The sequence below is a fragment of the Maylandia zebra genome, linkage group LG7 (genome assembly GCF_041146795.1).
Source record: "Maylandia zebra isolate NMK-2024a linkage group LG7, Mzebra_GT3a, whole genome shotgun sequence".
Classification (NCBI taxonomy): domain Eukaryota; kingdom Metazoa; phylum Chordata; class Actinopteri; order Cichliformes; family Cichlidae; genus Maylandia; species Maylandia zebra.
This window is the reverse complement of record NC_135173.1, coordinates 44,257,015-44,278,168: the sequence shown is the minus strand read 5'-3', so window position 1 is coordinate 44,278,168 and position 21,154 is coordinate 44,257,015. Positions and strand designations below refer to the sequence as shown.

At 38.7% G+C, this 21,154-nt stretch overlaps 1 protein-coding gene across 2 annotated transcripts; it reads left to right on the top strand.

Moving 5' to 3' along the window:
- Window positions 1-1,858: 1,858 nt before the first annotated feature.
- fyb1b (FYN binding protein 1 b) lies at window positions 1,859-18,105 on the top strand. 2 transcript variants are annotated; one of them, XM_004538209.5, is made up of 19 exons: window positions 1,859-2,073; window positions 6,287-7,286; window positions 11,217-11,319; window positions 11,455-11,528; window positions 12,340-12,362; window positions 12,728-12,789; window positions 13,506-13,638; window positions 13,751-13,910; window positions 14,136-14,256; window positions 14,499-14,518; window positions 14,627-14,702; window positions 14,820-14,903; window positions 15,396-15,436; window positions 15,863-15,944; window positions 16,068-16,167; window positions 16,280-16,442; window positions 16,564-16,597; window positions 16,686-16,717; window positions 17,403-18,105. In XM_004538209.5, exons 1-19 carry the CDS (start codon window positions 1,900-1,902, stop codon window positions 17,423-17,425), a joined length of 2,505 nt encoding a protein of 834 aa, XP_004538266.3. In that variant the 5' UTR covers window positions 1,859-1,899; the 3' UTR covers window positions 17,426-18,105. The 2 variants fall into 2 exon arrangements, with proteins under 2 accessions (XP_004538266.3, XP_004538267.3); XM_004538210.5 differs by lacking the exon at window positions 14,820-14,903.
- Window positions 18,106-21,154: the final 3,049 nt, after the last annotated feature.

Genomic DNA, 21,154 nt, shown 5'->3' with positions numbered 1-21,154 from the left:
GCTGCTTAGCTCTCTTTAGGGTTAATGAGCCTCAACTGGTGGAGTTACTCAACTTTCACATAGAAAGCCTGTGTTGACACTTGTATTTTCTGCTCTTTATACAGAGTGTGTTCTCAGTTCTAAATTGAGCTTATTAGCTGTTAGCATGCTGAAACTGAAACTTCTCTACAAATTTTACTTATCACTACATCTTCTCATTAAATTTCGGTCCACCCAGCTGTAGCTGTCGCCTGCAGTTACATATGAGACACTGGATATGCAGAGTAATAACCTAGCTAATAAAGACTGGCAAAAAAAAGAAGAATGCTAATGCTGAAGGCAGACAATTCATGAAGTGGCAGACTACATAAATTACTTCTTCACCCTTGTCATGGTTGGCTGTGTGGCAGGCAAGCAGAAGTGGTGGACCCAAAATTGCAGGACTCTTGGAGATGGGAATAAACTGAAAACGCAGCTTTATTGCTGGAGGAATGATTCACGAAATAAAACTTACAAAAACAAAACTCTAAACCGAGGTGCTGTAGGACAGGACATTACAAACACACAGCAAGTTGAGGGTACGATGCGACACTGACACAGAGAAACACAGGGCTTAAATACACAGATGGCAGTAATCAAGGGATGAGAGACAGGAGGGGAACACACCGGGGAGAAATCACAGCTGACGAGACAGGGGAAACGTAAACAGAGCACACTCACATACGACACAGACCTTCACAATAAAACAGGAAACTCAGACACATGGAACCAGACAAGACATTGAACTAAACAGACAGATTCACAAACAGACGGGGTGACACCATAGACAGACAGAGATACAGACGCAGACTCAGAGGCAGACCGAATATAACACGTAGAACTCAAACAATAATAATAATCATGGTAATAAATTGGAAAATGATAATAATAAACTTAAAGCGCTGGGTCACCGACCCAGGACCATGACAACCCTTGTGCATTTCCTACAAGATTATTTGTAATCATCATTGCCATTTTTGATCTACACACCCACAACAAAACTTAAGCCATGAAGCGTTAACAGAGGTTTTCTAAATGAAGCCTAGTACTATAAGTATTCTTTTAGTGAAGCTGTAAAGCTCACTTTCTCACAACAGAAAAACTGTGCGCATTTGCAATTCTTAAATCCTAACATGCAGCCAATTTTCATGTCAGAAGGCTGAATAGTGCATGTAAATAACACCATTTTCTTCCATAAAACCACTGACTTATCATTTGAAAACATGATAAGATAAACCTAAAGTGTTCTCACATATTTAAAGATAAGTGTGTGAGAACACAATTGCATAAAGTACATGAGGCCATGTGATAAATTCAATATATAAGCTTGGCCCTTTATGTGATTGTCATTTACCAGTTTGCCCCTCTGTGAAATGAACTGTGGCACCTCTGCTTTAGCTCAAAGCACTTCTAAGGCTTCAAAGAGCCACTAGCATGGACGTACGCTGGTCTTATACGCTTGTCTTGTCTTTGCGCCGCTCATATGACCACAATGTTTCCTGTGCTGTCTTCTAATGTTGTTCATTGGCTATGGCTTGTTGTCTTCCCGCACTGCTGACCAAAAACCTTTTCATCATACAAGCTATAACACCTCTTTAACACAGTTGCCATGAAACAGTTTTGACTGTGGCTGTTTTGGTTTGTTTTTTCATTTTGACCTGCCTCTGACTGAGTGAACATCATTTGTTAAGGACAGTGGGAAACTGCAGGGAATTTGCCAGGGATAGGCAAATCAATGAGATCAAAACACGGAGATAACAGGAGTTGTGACACCCACAGTCACACAAAACACACATACTACTAAGAGAGGAAGTAGTCAGTTGTAGACAGATGCTTATGTCACTGAAAGAACGGGAGTATACATCCCCCCCTCAGACATACATGCTCAATGCTCAGCCACACTCTTTGTCATTCACTATCAACACTCACTATCTCAGTGCCTTTCTCTCTGTGACAGAAACAGAAACTCGCACAGAGGCACTGAACAAACACTCTCCTTTATCCACCAGCCAGTCGTTGACCAGCTCTCTGCCTGGGAAAGTCTTCCTCAAGATGGTGAGTAAAACTTAAGACACTTAAATAATTAATCATCACATTTTAAATGATTGAAATACTCTAAGTGGGCACTGTGGGTTTAACAGAAGGAACTTGCTCTTGAAACTGCAGAATGGTTGTTATGTGTGTTATAGACGGCTTATCGTGACAGGATAGCATGAGCTTTTGTATCTTTTAGAAGTCAGCCATACTTGATTATTATTACAAACTGGTACATTTTAATTTGCTTGAGCGAGTTAATGTGTACACACTGACAAAAGCAGAGTTGTCATATTTGTATTCTGAGCAGTCAACATAAGCTTTCATTCATTTCAGTGATCGTTAAAGTTAAGTAAAGTAAAATGCTGAATTAAAACCACGTGTTTAAACTCGTTAAAAATAGTTTGATATTTAAAGCATTTTTGTCCCAATTTTCTTTTCACGTACTGTGTAAAAAATGAAAAGTTCAACCTCACAGTTGGGGTTGGTGGTTCTGGGTTTTGTGTCAGTTCGATTAAGCAAGGCACCTTTGCTCTGCACTTTTCATCACACTGTAAATAGAAATCGTGGTTCCTCTTCCTCTGTCGTTTCTCAGCTGGTCACTTTTCACAAGGCTTCTGTGAAAGAACAAACATTAAAAGAGAAAATGTGTTTGGAGTAACTGGTTTAGCATCCAAGACTCTGTGCTTATTATGTTATTTGTGCATTGATCCTGCACCATAACAATGGATTATTTACATATAATTATTTTCATAGCTAGAATTACATTAAACAGCTTTACATTAAATTTATGGTTCAAACCTTTGAACCATCTCAGAGAAGTATATAGGTGCCACACAAACTATGGCAGCTTTGTGTTGAGCTGTAGTGCAATAAATGGCTATCCTATCAAGAGGTGTTTCTGGTATGTGACAAAATTTGCAGGTCCTTTACAAAATTGCAACTGCAGTGCACCCGTATCTCGAGAAGAAGCAACTGCAATAATCCTGTACATAACATATTGGGTAATTTATAGCTTACCGCGGTTAAAAAACAGAAGTATTATGAGGGAACTTTCCTCTTTTTCTTTCTACCGATTTAATATTCAACCGCATTTCAGGCTCAGCGTTAACATATTTAACGCTTGATGTTACTGGCACCACTGCAGTGAAGTTCCACCCACTGTCTCTCTCAGTTTACTGAGAGATTGGCTGTTAAAGAGCATATGCTGACATTTCTCTCTTCAACACTGAAGCCATGTTGTTGACAGTGGATGTGCATTCATTGATAACAGTGAATGCACATTTCAGAATAAAATGTGTCCAAATGTATCAAATAAAACACCATCCACTTCTCCACTGCTGATTCAGTTCTTTAGACAGTGTAGCTTTTAAAGACTCGAAATTCCCTACATGGTCTGGTCCATGGTCACTGGTGGTGACTAAAGTCATCATCTTAAAGACTGAGACTGGTACTTTTTGTCACTCCCTTACTTTCCAGAGAGAGGGTCGCCAGAGTAGATAGATCCATGTACAGTACTGGGGCATTATGTCATCAGTAAAATATACTGGAAGTGTATTTCTCAGACGCTACAGTATGACATGTCTGGAAAGGCTGAAAGAAAAAGCTTCTTCTTTCTAAAAAGAGCAGAGCCGCACAACTTAGGTTACAAAGTTGCATCTGAAAAAATCACAAGACTCCTGGAACAGTGCCTTTTGGACAGATGAGACCAAAGAGCAAATGTTTGGCAATAATAATACACTGTACCATGCTTGGGGAAAACTAAACAGCATGTTGATACAAGCGGCTCACACTAGCTTTCAAGCTTATTGATGGATGATGCTGATGATTTGGGTTTGCTTTGCAGCCACAGGACATGTGCACCTTGCAGTCACTGAGTCAACCATGAAGTCCTCTGTATACCAAAGTGTTCTAGAATTAAATGTGCAGTTTCAGCTAAATCTTGGTTGAAATTGGGTCACGAAACAGATCAATGATGCCAAGCACAGCAGTAAACCACATATAATGACTAAAATAGAAAAAGAAAAAACACAAGGGACTGCAATGCTCTAGTCAGAGTCCAGACCTCAACCTCGCTGTGGTGGGACCTTAAGAGAGCTGTGCATCCAAAACCAATACAAATGCAAAAATGCCCACAAATTTCAATGAACAGAAGCAGTGTTTTAAAATTCCTCTATAACGTTGCAACGTAATACAGAAGAGAACTATTTTTAGTTATTGTTACTAAGGGTGTTTCTACAAGCTACTGAACCATGGGGTGATATTCCTTTTTCACAGGACTGTATGCTGATTATGAAACTCACTGAGCCATCATATGCAATATCACATTATTACAATGAGAAGTCAGCAAGAGAAATCAGCTTCCACTTCACTCTGTGTTTTTGTGTCTAAGTCTCAGCACATAAGTGCACGTTAACACTGTGTGCTAAGTGTTTCTGTTTATAGCGGTGCGCATTTGCACTTTCCATTGCATTGTGTTCCCTTGCTTTTATTGCTCCATAGGAATAGCTGCAGCTGTGTGTCCTCATGCTCTTATCTCTACTTCCTGCTCAAGCCAGCTTCATTAGAATAGGTGTGGCTCCTAGTTGGTCACGAGCCAAATATATGACACTTTGTTAAACTGACGCTGGATGAAAGTGTGGTTAATAATGTACCTCAGGTTAGTAATGCAGCTTATTCCTGCCTCACACTTTTACATACTCACAGACCGACTGTTCCAGTTCACATATTTGAACTCCTCATTCATTCAAAGCCACTCTAAAAACACAGACCATCTAAATTATTTCCAGTGTAAACACCATTTTGCAGCTACCTTGAAACAGGTATATTACAAAGGTCCATGTAATAAATGCTTTTAAACTGGGGCCATTTGAAACTTGTGTTTATGACAGTGACAAACCAGGAAGTTGGTACAGAGTGTGGTTTGAGAGAAGGGTTTTTTTTTAGTCTGAAGTTTTTAGTTATTGTGTGTTTTTTAAATGATGAAACCTGGAGTGAAGACAATAACTGGGCAGTAGTTGATGTTAAGACTTCCACATTATTGTGTGGGATTGTAAGACAAGTATATTAAACATCTGAAGAAAAGAAAAATCACTCAATCCTTCGATTGATTATCTTTTCTTTTATTAATCTTAACCTATAGGATGCTTTTGTTGTACAGACATATGTAGCACATTTACTCTGACATCATGTGAGAGTAGGGATAACTCGCCAGTTTATCACAGGGCAACATAAGAGTGTACCTACAACAACTTTACAACCACCAGTTAGCCAAATATCCATGTCTTTAGACTGTGAAATTATGCTAGAGCACCTGGAGAAAACCTACACAGGCAGAACATGCACATACAAAGCCTGACCACAAGGGTCAGAACTCATACCAGGTATGAGTCAACAATACTAACCACTGCACCATGCTGCCAAATGCAACAGACTCAGAAACAGATGTGTTTTGAATGCTGGCAATTCTCAAGGTAAAATACTGTAAGACAGAAAATAGTCTCTTTTTTTCCAAATATTGCTTAAGAGTGCCAAACATAGAAAAATAATGACATGAGTCATCTGCAAAGTTCCTGTATTACACAATCCTGTAAATGCTGAGAATACTTATAGTCAGGGAACATAAAATCCCTTATTTTCATGACAGAGGATATTTTGTTATAAACATTAAATCTTTAACAGAGAGACACTAACAAACAGGGTCACTTTTGCAAATCCGTAGCTGCAATCAAGGTGCTGGCCTAACCACTACTACACTTTGAGATGTAGTGTCATTTGAACATGTTTGAACCACAAAGCCTGTGATTAACCTTTTGAGACAAAGCTCTGTGCATTAAGTTTCTATGTGTGCATAGAAAAAAATAGTGTGAGAGGGATCTTGGGTAAATTACTGGGGAGAAAAAAAGACCGTTTAATTGAGCAGTGAAAGAGAAACTGAAGAGAAAGCACAAATTCTACTGACTGGACAATGAAAGGAAATGAGAGGAAATGAAACTTTCTGTTCCTATTTGAACTTTCATGGCAGCTCAGTGTGAGCAACTCATTTTTTTAAATTCCCTTTTTGCTCTGTCTGGATTTTATTTTCTGCTGAAGCCATTTATGTTCTAGCAAGCACGGTCTTATTTTCCTTTAGCTTAGATTCTTCTTTAAGTAAACATCTGTTTGATCCTTACTGTGGTGTTGGATTCTTATTAACTCACTTTCTGAACCCCTTATGTCTTTTTTTCCCCTTCAGGACAATAAGTCAGATGTAAAGGCCATCATGGCTCGCTTCCAAGCAGGTGGGGGAAGCACTGACGAGACTTCCTCTGCGCCCCCTGGACGTATCAAACAACCCTTGCACCCGACCCTCTCCTCTGGCCCACCTATACAGAAGAAACCAGTCTTGGAAAGCCTCTCTGGCAGTGCAGTAAATACGGCTCCAAAACCAAGTTTCCTAAAAAACACAGTATCTACTAAAAGTGACACAGAGGTACAAGAGCCAAATAAAGCTAAAGCCTTAGCAAGCAGATTTGCCAACATCCAGGATGATAGCAACACGAACAGCAAACCCTTTACTGTTAATAAACAGCAGACACCCTTGAAATCACCCTTATCACAGGCTCCTGAAGTTAAAAGCCTGGCACAGAAGCCTCCATTCAACAAACCTCCTCTTACCTCCACCGTGTCTGAGTCCAAACCTGCCTTTCCTAAACCTTCACCAGCAATCAGCAACAAGCCCAGCTGGGTTAAAGACGAAAACAATGCAGCACCAAACAGCAGTCCTGCGCCACTTAAATTGCCTGGTGTGCAACAAAAACCGATTGGCGGCATTGTAAAATTACGGCAGCAAGCTGAGGAACAGGCAGGAGGGAACAAAGACAATGTGATTAAACCTTCATCGCTGGCCAACTCTTCTTCTAAGCCCACTTCAAACTTCAGGACTGCTCAGAATCTGTTCAACAAGGAGGAAAAGACTGAGCAGACAGAGAGTGGTGGGACCAGCAAACCTGGCCTTACAGCTACTAACTCCATTCCTCCTCCAAAACCTCCAGCCAGTAAGAAGCCCAGTTTTAAGAAGCCAGTCAAGCCCTCTCCTCTGGCCAGCGGTGGTGTTAACGGAAATAATTCATCAGGCCCAAAGCGTAACCCTCTCCCCAACAGCTTGGCTCTGGGTCCTCCTCCTGCTAAACCTAACCGACCTCCGAAAGTCAACCTGGAGAACATTAAAAGAGGCTCAGAGGCCTCTGACGAGGGTAAGTTGGATTTGTCCGTGTAACCGCAAAGCCACACTATCATTTTGGTCAGTGGCATGCTGACTTTTTGCCATACATACAGCCAAGAGGCGTAACAGTTTGGTTGGATGCTAAATTGTCTGCTGACACTAGCAATCTCGGATAGTACACTCTGGATCTGTACACTGCACAGACGCATATACTTGAAAAGTAGTACTATGCAGGGATAACATAAAAATAAAATACTATAATTTCGCTCAACCAAAACCGTTGCACAGGCAGGCTATTAATATAATTAACCACAAATAACCACAAAGCTGAGAGATTTTGTACTTGTTATAAATATGCCCCAAAAGACCCCAATGACACACAAGCTATAGATAAGTCCAGGTTATTGACTTGAATTAGCAACACTGAGACCAAATGATGTATCAAGACCCACCTTTAGTTGTGATATGTGGCCCAGCCCTGAGCTAAATGTCATGAGCCATGCTCGATATGGGTTATGGCAAGCATGTACATGATGTGACCCAAATGTTATAACACATCTGACATCTGGCCCATAATTGGTAGACCTGTGGCTGACATGTGGTGTTTGTACTCATCCTGAGTCAACTCCCAAAGAAAAGTAAAGAGATGGGCCACGTTTCAGCCAAAGGTCATTGCCTTTTGGATTGTGGCTTCATCTGGCTCAGGGTGTCAAAAGGAAGGAAGCCACGTAGAAGCCAAATATATATTTTGAGAAAACTTGGCCTGCTTCAATAGAGTGGTGGATCTGAACCAAGACCGTTTGTTGGCCTGTGTGTAAGGGTCTGATAAGGTTATTGAGGCAAGTTATAAACTAATGGAACTTATTGCAGGTCCAAATGACCAAAAGTCTTTTAATCTGACAGTGTAATCAAAAGAAGCACCACGAGCATGTAAAATGTTTGAGATGCTGTTTTTCACAAATATGAACACAAGTGTGCCTTGAAACTTTGGTTTGTTTAGGGTGTCGTGAGCATAAATTGACTGAATTACTGAGTTAGGCAGATAGCAGACAGGTTGCTGACATCCACCTGTATAGCAAGCCATGATAAAGTTGTCACATTCACAAGATTTTGAGGAAACTTATCCTCTGACCCCTGACCCCTGACCTTGAGGCCGAGGTCACTGAGATTTAAACAACTCCTAATAGTTTTAGTAGATACAATTGTATCAATTTGGCACTCCTATGTTGCTTTGTTCTCGAGTTATCACATTCAGAAACCTGCTGACAGCCTTCCATATTTGTAAAAGTTAAATGTAATCATCTACTGAATCATTCAATTCAGTTTCATTTATATGGTACCACTTATGGTGGCTGTGGCTCAGCAGGTCAAGCAGGTTTTCTACTAAGTTGAAGGTCAGTGGTTTGATCCCTCCTCCAGTCTGCATGACACAGGATCTTAGGGCAAGATACTAAACCTAAATGAAAAGCAGTCTGGTGTTTTCTACACAAGTATGCAGTGGAGGCGTGCTTTCACAGTTTAACGTTGTCCCAGACACGTGTGATCACACCTTCATGAAGCTAAAGTTAACCCAGCACGTTAGCTACTTCCTTTATTCAGAATCGAAGGAGAGTTCAGAATTTTACTTTAAAAAATATACATAGATGTAAATATATTTGTTGTTTATTTTAATTACCTGTTATCACCCATTACTGTAAGATGACAGCAGAAGTGTTGCAAGACTAGAATGTGTACTTTTCAATACAGAACAAGAAACCTTACTATTTGAAAGTAAATAAATACACTTGTACTAGAAAAAAAACTTATTTTATTTGATAGATGAACAGTTCGGTGTTTCTAGTTTAAAGAAATGCTGAATATCCAAAGAGTACACTAAGAAATACTAGAAAACAGCATTTAAACCCAAACTTAGGTCTTGGATTTGTTTTTTATTAATAAAAAATGGATGACCGCTGTGGTTGCTGACAAATCTTGATGAGATCATGTGTATCTCTATCAAAAGAGAACTCTAAAAAAAATGCTTAACAAACTCACAAAATAGGCTTTTCAAAATGAGATGAAAATGAACATTTTATTGCTTTGCAGTATGGCCTAACGTACAAGAAAGTAGAAAATATGCTCTACATATGTGAGACAGGGAGTTCAGCTTCAGGCAGTAAACTTTTGCCAGCCAGCAGGGATGCACATGTGCGCCCCCCCACCCCCCCAGTCAGAAATACTTCAGCTTTTTGTTTGATTTTACATCCTTTGTTTTCAGTTTGGTCTCATGGGTGTTTGGTTCTCTAATCTCAATCTGTATACAACACATATGGCAAATTAAACACAGCAGAATTTGCAGGAAAACAAGCCCCAGCAACATTTTATGTAATGGACTTTCTATAGAAGCAGAGTCAGTCTCCCCACCCCCGTGAAAAGGGTTAAATGTGTAAGAGTTAATGTGGGGCACTCAAGAGCATGCAGCTCTCGTGACTGTCTAAAGAAGGTGTTCCTCTTATTTTATTGGTTGAAGTGCATTTCCTCTATATCGCCCGCAATGCTACTTTGGACAGGATCTGTTAACGCATTTCTGAAGTGTGAAATAGAAGTTGCTTCACAAGTCAGTGTGGTTTCAGTGACGTGGGCAGTGTTTGGCCAGCAGTTATTGAGCATACTTTAGCTTATAAGACCTAAAAGAAATACACAAAGTATGCTTGTGCATGAAATATTGCACTGCATAAGATACTCTGTGTATTTTCAGTGTGTTTACACAAATGCTGCAATTCTTCCGAGCTTCACATAAGAGACTAAAGTGACACTAGGTTCCTCTATTTGCAAGTTCCCTGTCCAGTTTCTCTTTTCTACCCCCACTTCACTCGCCACTCTGACAGCCGAGTTTGTTTCACCACATGGGGAAGTAAGTTCCAGCAAGCCAGCGAGCCTTTTTAAAGACAGGCTCTGTCTATAGAAACATACGTGAATATATTCCAGTCAGAGGTCGGGTCGGCTGTCTTGGCTGGAATTCTAAAGGCCAAGAGAGCAATGTTCTGATCACAGTTTTGCAGTTTTGTGAGATTCATTCCACCAAACCACATTGCCTAGCGTCCACTAGTAATAACTCTGGATAATAACACTGTACTCTCACTTTCTTTCCTTTATTTCTTATGGCTTTTGTGATCCTATATTGATCTTGAGTAAAGTTATAAAGATTTACATAATTCGCATCGCCTACATTACTGGAGTTTGTTTTTAGGTGCATCATTCAAATTTAGTGGCCAAAGAAACACATTTACCGACATTACAGACACACCATTTTGAAGCACTTACTGTTAATTACTTCCTGGTTGTTGTGCATTACACATTATACACCTGAATACATTTCATGGCAAAAAAGACTCCATAAAGACGTAGCCATTTTCACTTTTACTTTCAGTACTCTCAAAACTCCGTGAGTCACATTTTAAAGTTCCTGGGACATTTTTTTATGTGGACAGTGAACGAAGATTGGTCATTGTTCTCGAAATCTTGTGACACAAGGGTTACTTAAGCAGGAAAAACACTCTAGGAGATTCAAATGCCTCGTTGCAGAAATTTTTTATATATTATTCTTGATCATAGTCAGAGTCCTATTAACACATACCGTCAACAGTCTCTGAAGATTATGTACAGAGGACCATCTTTGCGCCAGTTTCGATGTGTCTAGATGAGACTGATGTGACTCTTTAACATATATAATCATCACAGAAATTAGAGAGACCTATTTCAAAGAAAAATGGAAGTTTTTCACATTTAGAAACATAGATACCCATCTATTTATGTACACGTCTTGTGTGGTCATCAGAGATGGTGTCAGACAGTGTTGGTGAAATTCATTTGCATTGGTCTAAAAAGTGCTAAATTTACACTGGAAGCAAGTAAAGTACAGCAAAACCACCTAAAGAGTAATCGGCTAACACAGCGTCAACACTGCATGTTTCTGCTGCAGGTCCCAGTTTTAAGAAACCCATTGCTGCGAGCAACCATGTGGCCCAGAATCAAGCCCCACCACCTGCACTGCCAAATCTGCCCCCACGACATCCTGGAGCCATGTGAGTGACACATTAAACACACTTTTTCATTTTCCTGTTTGAACAGAAACACGGTGATAAATGTTGGACATGCTGTGTATTATCTGGATAATGCTACTCGAATTAATAACAGCTAAATCCTAACCTGCTGTTTAGGAACCAGCAAGAAGACACTTACGACGATGTCGATCACGTGACCAATTCTCCTCCGCCTCTACCACCATCTGCAGGTCCAGTAAAAGTCTCTAAGTCTCTAAAACTAGTGTTGCACAACTTTTTTTTTAACATCACAGGAAAACAGAAGAAGCTGAACTTTGTGCTAGGAGACAGTGGTAATTTCTAAATACGTAAAATACATTTTATTGGCATTGAAAATGTGTGGAGTTGTATGAAAGGAAGAAAAGAATATTTTTAGAACTCAAAATGTTATGGCTTCAACTATTCCTAAGTATAAAGTATACTATTTTAAATGCTTCATTTTGGAGTAATCCCAAAATATTTTTTTAATCCAGTGGATTCTAGTGCAACCTCACCATCACTGTTTACCTACCTTTACCTACATTAGTTAGCATAAGGATAAGATGCAGGGAGCAGAAGCAGTGAACATGAATACTTTACCGTACAAAGCAACAGACCCGCACAAGAGAGGTGAAGAAGAGAGTGCAGGCAGGGTGGAGCCGATGGAGACAAGTGATTTTTGACAGAAGGATAGCAGCTAGACTGAAAGAGAAAGTTTACAAGATGGTGAGGAAGATGCTAGGGATATGGTGAGATGGACCCAGATGATCTGCTGTGGCGACCCTTGAAGGCAGCAGCTGAAAGATGAAAAAGTTAGCATGAAGCTAAAGAGATTTAGTTTTCTAAATATTATGTATTTTCATATCATACTTAAAAAAAGACTAATTCTTAAAATGTTTTTGGTACAGTTGACAGTCAGCATTGAGCACGTTAAACTTCACAGTATGAACATGAATTCAGATAGTGATATCTGCTTCAAAAGGGTCTCATTGTAACGCTGCTTTATTGTTTCTCTTTTTGCAGCCCACCCAAGCCAGAGAGGAAAGGTGAGACATGCTGAATTACTTTCACTCATATAAATACAGATTGCCATGCAGGTGAAAGTGCAGAATAAACCACATCACCACCAGTGGTACCACAGAAGGAAACGGCAACAGAATAGTGACTAAATAACACGAGCCCTGGAAGTAATTATAAATGAACGTATGGGTAAAAAAACATGACTTTTGACAGATTGTAGGTCTGCTTCAAAGAGGCTTTTGTAGTCCAAGCAGAACTTCTGGAGGTTAAATATCTTTAACGAATTCAAATAATTAAGTTGAAAAGTTTATACTCTAAAATTAAACGTGTCTTAACTTGACTAAGGTTATAGCCTTATATATTTCTGTTGCTTTATGTCCTCTCCTCCCAGGAGGAAATTAATGACGACGATGATGATGATGGAGAGATGTATGAAGATCTTGATGAACGATGGTGAGAGATTGTCACACCTCCATTGGCTTATCCCACACCTCACTCGTGATGTCTAGGTTTTAAAGTGTGAAAGAATAACTGGCCTTTTTATACACAATGTTTGAGGACTGCGTATGAAATAAGTCTGCTTAGACCCAAAGTTCAAAATGTCTGCGGTAAATGTTCAGCTGTGTCCACGTCACACCTTATTAACACTACCATCTAGTGGTTGTTTTGCATCACTATGAGATGTTGTTGCTTTTCGGTCTGTGGCACTTTAACCGATTAAAACAAGGGAGCAGACAAACTTAGAGTAAATTAAATCTCCTTTCTAACTTCACTTTTTAAGGGACATCAGAAGTCTTGGAATATTTTGGGTAATGATATCAAATAAAGCTCTTGTTTTTATAGAACCTAAGAATATCTTACATAAACATAAAATATATACATTTTTAAACCAGGTTTATTTTGACTAAATTGGTACAATCAATCCCTGTTACTCCCAGTGAGAATCTGAGCATCTTCGGCATTGATGTGTGGCTCATTAAACTATACATCGCTACCATCTTGTAATCCGTTCCCTTCAAGGCTTCCTGTTAGCTTTCTGTCACAAACTCCACCCAGTCTGAAAGCTCTTCTTCACCTTTCTTACCCAATAAAACTGAATCTTAAACCTATTTATCCATCCATCTATCAAAACTTTTGTTTTTAAATGCTTTGTACTTTTGGTGTTAAAGGGAAGCAGCGGAACAAAAGCAAGAGAAGAAGAAAGAGAAAGAGGACAAAGAGGAGAAAAAACGTCAGGAGGCTGAGAAGAAGGAGCAGAAGGAACGAGAGAAGAAGGAACAAGAGGCCCGGAAAAGATTCAAAGTGAGTGAACGTCTCAGGTAGAATCAATAAGACTGTCACACCTCAGTCATCAAAACCAAGTTATTTGTCATGTGCACATTTGAATTCATGTGCATGCATGGTTATGTGTTAGTTGGTTGGTCCCCTGGAGGTCCTTCAGAAAGGAAAGGCATCCACAGATTGTCGAAGCAGCAAGACTGACCTTGGTCTGAAGCAGGGAGACCCCGTGGACATCATTCGAGTCCAGGGAAACCCCGAGGGTAAATGGTTGGGAAGAGCACAGGATGGATCCAGTAGGTTCACAATCTACCCCTCAATTTTCTCAGTTTCTCGTCACCTTCCACTCTAACTCTTTGCTGACAGGATAAATTGTCACTTGTATCAGCAAATACAGGATCAGCTATCTCTCTATGCACCATCTATGGTCTTTTTTTCCATTTTTAGTCAATATTTTAGCTTCAAAGCTGACTGTAGGAGCAACACTAACATCTCGTCAATGCTTCATTTTGCTCTCACAGTTGGCTACGTGAAGACGACTTCAGTAGAAATTGACTTTAACTCCTTGAAGAATCAAGGAGCCTCACTTCAGCAGGCGTACGAACCCGAAGTCTACGATGACATCGATGTAGTTGATAACAGGTACGGGATTGCAACTGTAAATGATGAGTCCTTAATGTGGCCCCAACACTTCTTCACAGACACAGACGTAGATAATACGTTTGAAAATGCTAGTCAGTCAGGGTTATGAAACGCTAATGGCAACTCCAGTGTTACTGTCTTGCTGTTACCCCATGAAGCACTTCTCCAATTTACTGTGAAAAAACAAAGTTAGCCAAGTTGGCCTGCTTCTCATTTAATATCTCTCTTTTTTTTCTCTACAGCACTAAAAAAGGACCAGGAGGTACATTTTACAATACTGTGTTTCATTTTATTATTATATATTATTATATTAATAATATTGTTGCTCACACAATGAAATCTTGCTGATTACATCTCTTATGCCTTGTAGTTGTCCTACCACCTCTACCAGGAGGAGAAGAAGGAGAAATATATGATGATGTTGTCGATCCAAACTTAGAAGTCAGGTGAGAACTGGTTTTGTTATTTAAAAAAACGGGTAAATGCAAACGTAAAGACACTCTGGAAAGATTCAGAAAACATGACAGAAGAGCAGATCATTACATCCTTGGTTGGCTTTCCAGTCCCTTCGATCCCAGGTCTTCTTTGAAGCCCCGCAGCTTCCTGCGGATGTTTGACCGAAACAGACGCCCTGCCAGCTCTAAAGTGTAAAATACACTCAGTAGTAAGACTGACCACAGATCTACTGTCCACTGTTGTTAATCCTTAATCTTTCAGCCGTCACTCCTCTTTTATCAGTGACGCCGCATTTCAGTTTTGATTTCTCCCGACATCGGCATCAGAAAAAACACTTCACCTCTGTCTGAATAACACTGAAACGTCCTAATTTGCAGTTTAACTTCCGCAGTCTGAGAAGCTGGAGTCTAACGGTCACGTTTACATGTTTGTGTCTGATCACTGACTACCTGTGATTTTACTAATCTTTGGGAGTAATTTGCATGTGCGCGACTGCTGTACAACTCAATCAGAAAAATCAATGTATTAACAGCTAACACTGTCAAAAGCATGTTTTAACCAGAGTTGAATATGATTGTTAATCAGGGCTGCTTTAAGTCACATTAACACACTTTTAACTGATGATACTGTAGCAATATAAAGGATATAATATTTTTTAACTATCTTTTCCTCTGTTGTCCCAGAGTGCCTCCACCCAGCCAATTTACAGCAGATGGGAATTCAGGTATAACTCATTTGACTCATTTGACCACTTTACTGTCCATTTCAAAATAACACAACTTGGCACGGTTTCTCTAACATAACAAGACGTTAATGCACACATAAGTTTTTCTGGTACAGGTTGGTTTGTCTTTTAGGACCCAAAGGCTTATTGAGGCTAATCGGTTCTAAGATCGTTCAACTTTATATTGATACTATTGTGTCGTTGCCATTTCTGTCCCACTTTCTTGACTTTAACTTGTAGTATTTTTCCACTGTAACACTATAGTGATGGTCTGTGAGTTATACTTGTTATATTTACTCTTTTGTAACATTTATTATAATGTCTACGGTGTTCCTTTAAGAAAGGTTTGCAAACTAAAGCTTCATTCAGGCTTAGTGAAAACTATCCAATCCAATACTCACCGACCATTTCCTTGTGTTAACACAGATAAGCCGGGTCAAGCAATTGATGAGGAAATATATGATGACGTCGACTCTCAAAATGCACCTATCCCACCTCCCATCAGCAGGTAGATCAACCTCACAACAAAAGACTGTATTTAAGATCAACTCCAACCTGTTTAGATCCATGAACTGAAATGTCTTAATACAGCTGTTATTTCTTTCCAATTTCTGTTTGTTTTCCCATCAAGTATTCCACCTGGGAAAATCAAAACCAAAGTTGACGAAATGGACCCTAAGAAGCAGAAAAAGTTTGAGAAGGAGGAGAAGGAATTCAGGAAGAAGTTTAAGGTTTGTCACTCTAACATGTTTCAACCACACTTACAATATCTTTTATCTTATTTCGCATGTTTTTATATATACACACACATATATAGATATATAAATTTTAAATCTGTTTCAGTATGAAGGAGAAATACAGGTGCTGTACCAGGTGAATGTCATCCACAATCTTACAAATAAAAAATGGAGTGGCAAAGAGCTGCCAGTAAAAGCAGGAGAGGCCCTTGATGTGATTGCTAAAGCTGTGGATAACAAACTGATCTGTCGAAATGAAGACGGCAAGTGTGAGTATCTATTTACTCAATTATATTGATTAATTGATAGATATATTTAAGATCTCCATTTACCCAATTAACAAATCCTAGCACTATTTACCATTAAACCCTTAAAATGTGCATTTTACAGTTGGTTATGTCTCGACCAGCCACATTGCTATGGAGTAAGTACTACAGACATTCACACATTTATGCTAAGCTAGAAACTAAACAACATACTGGCAGTACTGATGTTTTTGTTTTTGTTTACAGCGATGGAGATATCTATGATGATATTGGAGACGGTACGTTCTGAATACATTGCTGTGCAGCTGAACTTTTAGGAGTATAACTGCTGACAGAGCAGTCTTTAAAAAGTGGATTTTATTTTAACCCTCCCACAAACCTCAGTACATTGAGGTTTGCAGGTATGGCTCTTTATGCACAGCTCTCTTGAGGTCCCACCACAGACTTTCTATATGGTTGAGTTCTGGAATTTGACAGTGTTTGACACACCCTCATATTTAACTCCACAATACTTTGGGAGTTCATGGTTGACTCAACGACTGCACAGTGCCCAGGTCCTCTGACTGCAAAACAAGTGCAGTACTATTAATGGTTAAGATGGTTGGTTAAGATTGTGTATTCCCTCCTCTTTCACAAAAGTGGGAAGGACCTGAGCAGCAGACACATGACTCAAAACACTGAGAAAAAGAAATTCATTCAACTTATCAATTGTAAACTATGTAAACGAAATCCATTTGTCATCATGTCGAATACTTTGCGGTGTCAGTGTATTAAAACAAAATAACCAAAACAGCTAAACCAAACAAATGTGAAACCAGTAGAAGAGTGTGAAACCAAAAAAGCTGTACTTCTGATTTGTGTGTTGAGTGTGGGTTAATATTAAAAAAATTATTTTATTTGTCTGGCTGTGGATACGACCCTCACAGGAAATACATTTTAACTATTGTTTTGCTTTCATTTCAGAGTGCATCTACGACAACGATTAAAGAACATCCTGCACCAGCTTTTTTGTTTTATATTGCTTATTTGCATCTTTTGTTATTTATTATGTTTACTGTTGCTATACACTGGGAGTTGGTATAAAATGGCCATTTGGTGTCAATCTATTTTTTTTTCTTTATATCATCGAAATTAGACAGAAAAAAATGTGTGGTTGGTGGCTCCAACTGCTGGAGCCAGGCTAGCCACATACAATCTCATACTTTAACCCCCACCCCCCAAAAAAGCTCTAAATCAAACTATGTGTCAAATATTTGTTCAAACAACAGTATTTTAATATATTTCTCTGTCTGTTTTCTTCATTTCTTCCTCGTTTGGGCTTTAATTTATGAATTTGCTTCAAAGATTTTGCAAAAATTTAAGAATATTTGCAGTATACAGCTAATAAAAAGATTGTACTTTTGTTGTCTTTTCGGCGGATGATGTACTGTTTGTATATTCCTTTCTATAAGGCCAATTCAAACATTTATCTTTGTCTAACTAAAGATTTAGACAAACGTAATTCTGTGCCAAAGTACTTTTCATGCACTGTATAGAAAGTTAAGAAGAACTTCCTGGTTTTTTTTTTTGGTTTTTTTTATTTGGATTTTTTTCTCAACACATTATATTTTGTCCTGTTGTTGCAATAAGACAATACCTGAGAAAGATAATAAAGACCCCAAATTAATATGCACTGCATCTTTCGATATGTACCTCTGAACTTAAATAATGTAAGTTTGGCTGGTTAATGGATGGTGGTGAGTCAACAAAGGATTGTTTATTTATTTGTTTTTTAGGAGAAGGGGATTAGTAGCCTCTAGTGGCAGCTATTAGAAACTACAGCGAATTCAAACTTCAATGAGACACAAATCACAAAAACAAATAAAAACCTGGCAGTACTGACACATGACTACGTACATAACACCTAAACCACGTGATTCAATTGAAACACTTACGAATGAAACACTAAATTGTGAACAATTTAAGTGTTTTCATTGTAAAACTCTTTAAAAACTTTAAAAACAAAGATGCTTTTATCATCAGAAATGTTAGTTTTACTCACGTATAATGCACTTTTGTTTATCAGATACTCTGGATTTTCCTGTTATTTCTGACTATCAGGCCTTCATTCTGAGCCAAGCTTACCACTGAATAACTGTTCATATGCTGAAGAAAGCACACTAATCTGACATATTTCTGTCCATGTCTGGATATATTGGTATATTGCTATGGTATGTTCTATATGGTATATTCTAAGATTCATAAATACTGACTTTTACAAATATTGCCCAAAACAAAAATAAAATGAACATTTAAATAAAGTAAATCCTAACTAAATAAAAACGTGTAAACTAAATGAAACTAAACAGAACTGAAATAAACACTAAAACGGACCAAATCAGTATCTCTTACACATTTTTGGAAACGTCCTCTGAAAATACATAATGCAAGTTCTGAGATTTATCAGACAAACACTGCCCCATTAATAAAAGGTTAGATATAAATGGAAGAAAAACTTGAATTAAACCGTGTTGTCTAACGAAATATTGTTTGCAACAGATATTCAACAAATAATTATTTATTTCTAACTTGTTAAAGCACTCTACCTTGTCCGTGTGGTAAGTTGGCACGACATTGCAGCTTTATATCTGTTGTGTTAGCCCACTGTTTGCATTGACGTATGATGATGATGATGATGATGATGATGATGATGATGATGATTATTATTATTATTATTATTATTATTATTTCATGTTCCGCTAAAAGTCCAATTTTGCACTGCTTCAAGGGAAAAAAAACTATTTCCGCTTCGACCGGAAGTCACATCCTAGCTTCAACATGGTTCCCCCCGTTGCAGTGTCGCCGCTCATCAAGGTAAAATATTAATTTTGTAGCTTGTATAGCTTTTATTACTGTAAATGTAAATGGACAAATATGTCTAAGCCACAGTCTGTCCCTAATACACGCAGACTCGCGTTAATGGAAGTTAATGTATTAGCATCTTAGCTAGTGTTTGCTAGCAGTGACATTGAGAGGTGAATGCTTCCTCGCAAACGGTTGCTTTCTGCGGCATCTTTCACATCTGACAGAGGCAGGTATTATGACTAGTAATACCCATGCCATGTTGTTAGGCTGAGTAATAGTTAATAGTGTTGTGGTTGTTGTTCACTACGTATGCTGAAAGGTCAGAGAAAAACTGGACTTCGTCCCTTGTCACGGCTCATTTGGCGCACTTCGTTTAGGTTTTTGTACGGTATCGTGACCACACACGATGTTTTTAAATATGAAATTACAGAATTAAGCATAAAATGGTAGTTATATATCAGCGATTGACAGTAACGACAGAACAGGCTGTGGAAATTAAGTTCATCTTGTTCATATGATATGAACAAGATGATAAGATGAACAAGATAACCGTGCGTGAGCTGCGACATATGAATCACGCATGGTTAGCTGGTTATTCACGCATGGTTAGCTGGTTATTCACACATGTTTCGCTTGATAACATGTTTGTTAACACCATATGTTTTCCATTTCAGACGGCCAGATGGTCTGCCCTGCTACTCGGCGTGATCTACGGCAAACAGCGATTTGGTAAGTCCATGTGTGCGCATGCGTTAACTGGTTTGTGTCAGTGCGTAAAAGGAAAAACTTGGAACAGAAAGTCAGGAATGTACATTGTTTGTGACAGATGCAAGGGTTTTATTTTATTTTTTACTGTACCACATATCAAAGCATTTATACCCTAAACAGGAGATGCACCAATTGCAGTTTTCGTGGTTGATTCTGATTTCTAGGATCTTCTCTTACTGAAACAACTGATTAGGTGTTGCTCAAAAGCAGGTGCAACAGATTTGTTTTTCTCTGTTTCATAGCTGCTCATAGCTCATAGCTGCTTTGAGCTCCTTTGCTAACACCGAGACTTCATGCTTGTAGTTTAGCCACTTTGCTTTTGTTAGCTAAAATTTCCAGGGTCTTTTAAAACACATACATTTTCTTTAAAGTAAAGTTTTCATAGAAAGCTTTCTTTTTATTCTAAGATAATTTTATCTGCTTTAGTCATTTAACTCTTTATCTTTTGAAAGTCATAAAGCTTCAGGACGTTGCCGCCTTAATTCTTGAATTACTAAAATTATATTAAGAATGAAGCATGTAAGAAGGCACACATAATTAGACACAGACTAGTATGACAGAAGGAAAAACAGTTGCGAAAACTACTACTAACTCCAGGAGTTGCTTATTAATAAATTTATGTCACAGAGGAAGGGATATGTGCTTGCAAGGATTATTTGTACTTTAGGGCACCCTTAATTTCCATGAAGATGTCTTTAGCACATGGGGAGGGGGAACTAAAGGATGGATTTATGAAGTCACAAAAGTCTTAGAAAATGAGGGCTATCTATGCTCAGATACACTTATGTAATGTGTCTTAAGAATACCACTGTGATTTCTAAGAATGCTTAGTGATGGGCTCTGTAATTTTTGTTAAGATTACCTGAAGCCCATTGCTGAGGAGGAGAGGAGGGTTGAGGAAGCGGAGAAGAAGGCCAGAGAGGAGCAGGAACGCATCTACAAACAACTCTCTGAAGGTAACGCAGAATCACACACAGCCTTTGTTTGTCTGTCACATGAAATTAGGTTTGTTTGTTTTAATGCCAACATATTCATGTTTCCTCATTCTTTTTCTGTCTCTGCAGCAAATTCTGACACCATCCTCAAATGAACCATTTCCTGAC

Coding starts and splice junctions, on each gene's coding strand:
- fyb1b (XM_004538209.5), top strand. CDS start 1,900: ATGCTCAATGCTCAGCCACACTCTTTGTCATTCACTATCAACACTCAC. Junction 13,911..14,135: donor AAGAGCACAGGATGGATCCA/GTAGGTTCACAA, acceptor TTGCTCTCACAG/TTGGCTACGTGAAGACGACT. Junction 14,703..14,819: donor GATCCAAACTTAGAAGTCAG/GTGAGAACTGGT, acceptor TTGGCTTTCCAG/TCCCTTCGATCCCAGGTCTT.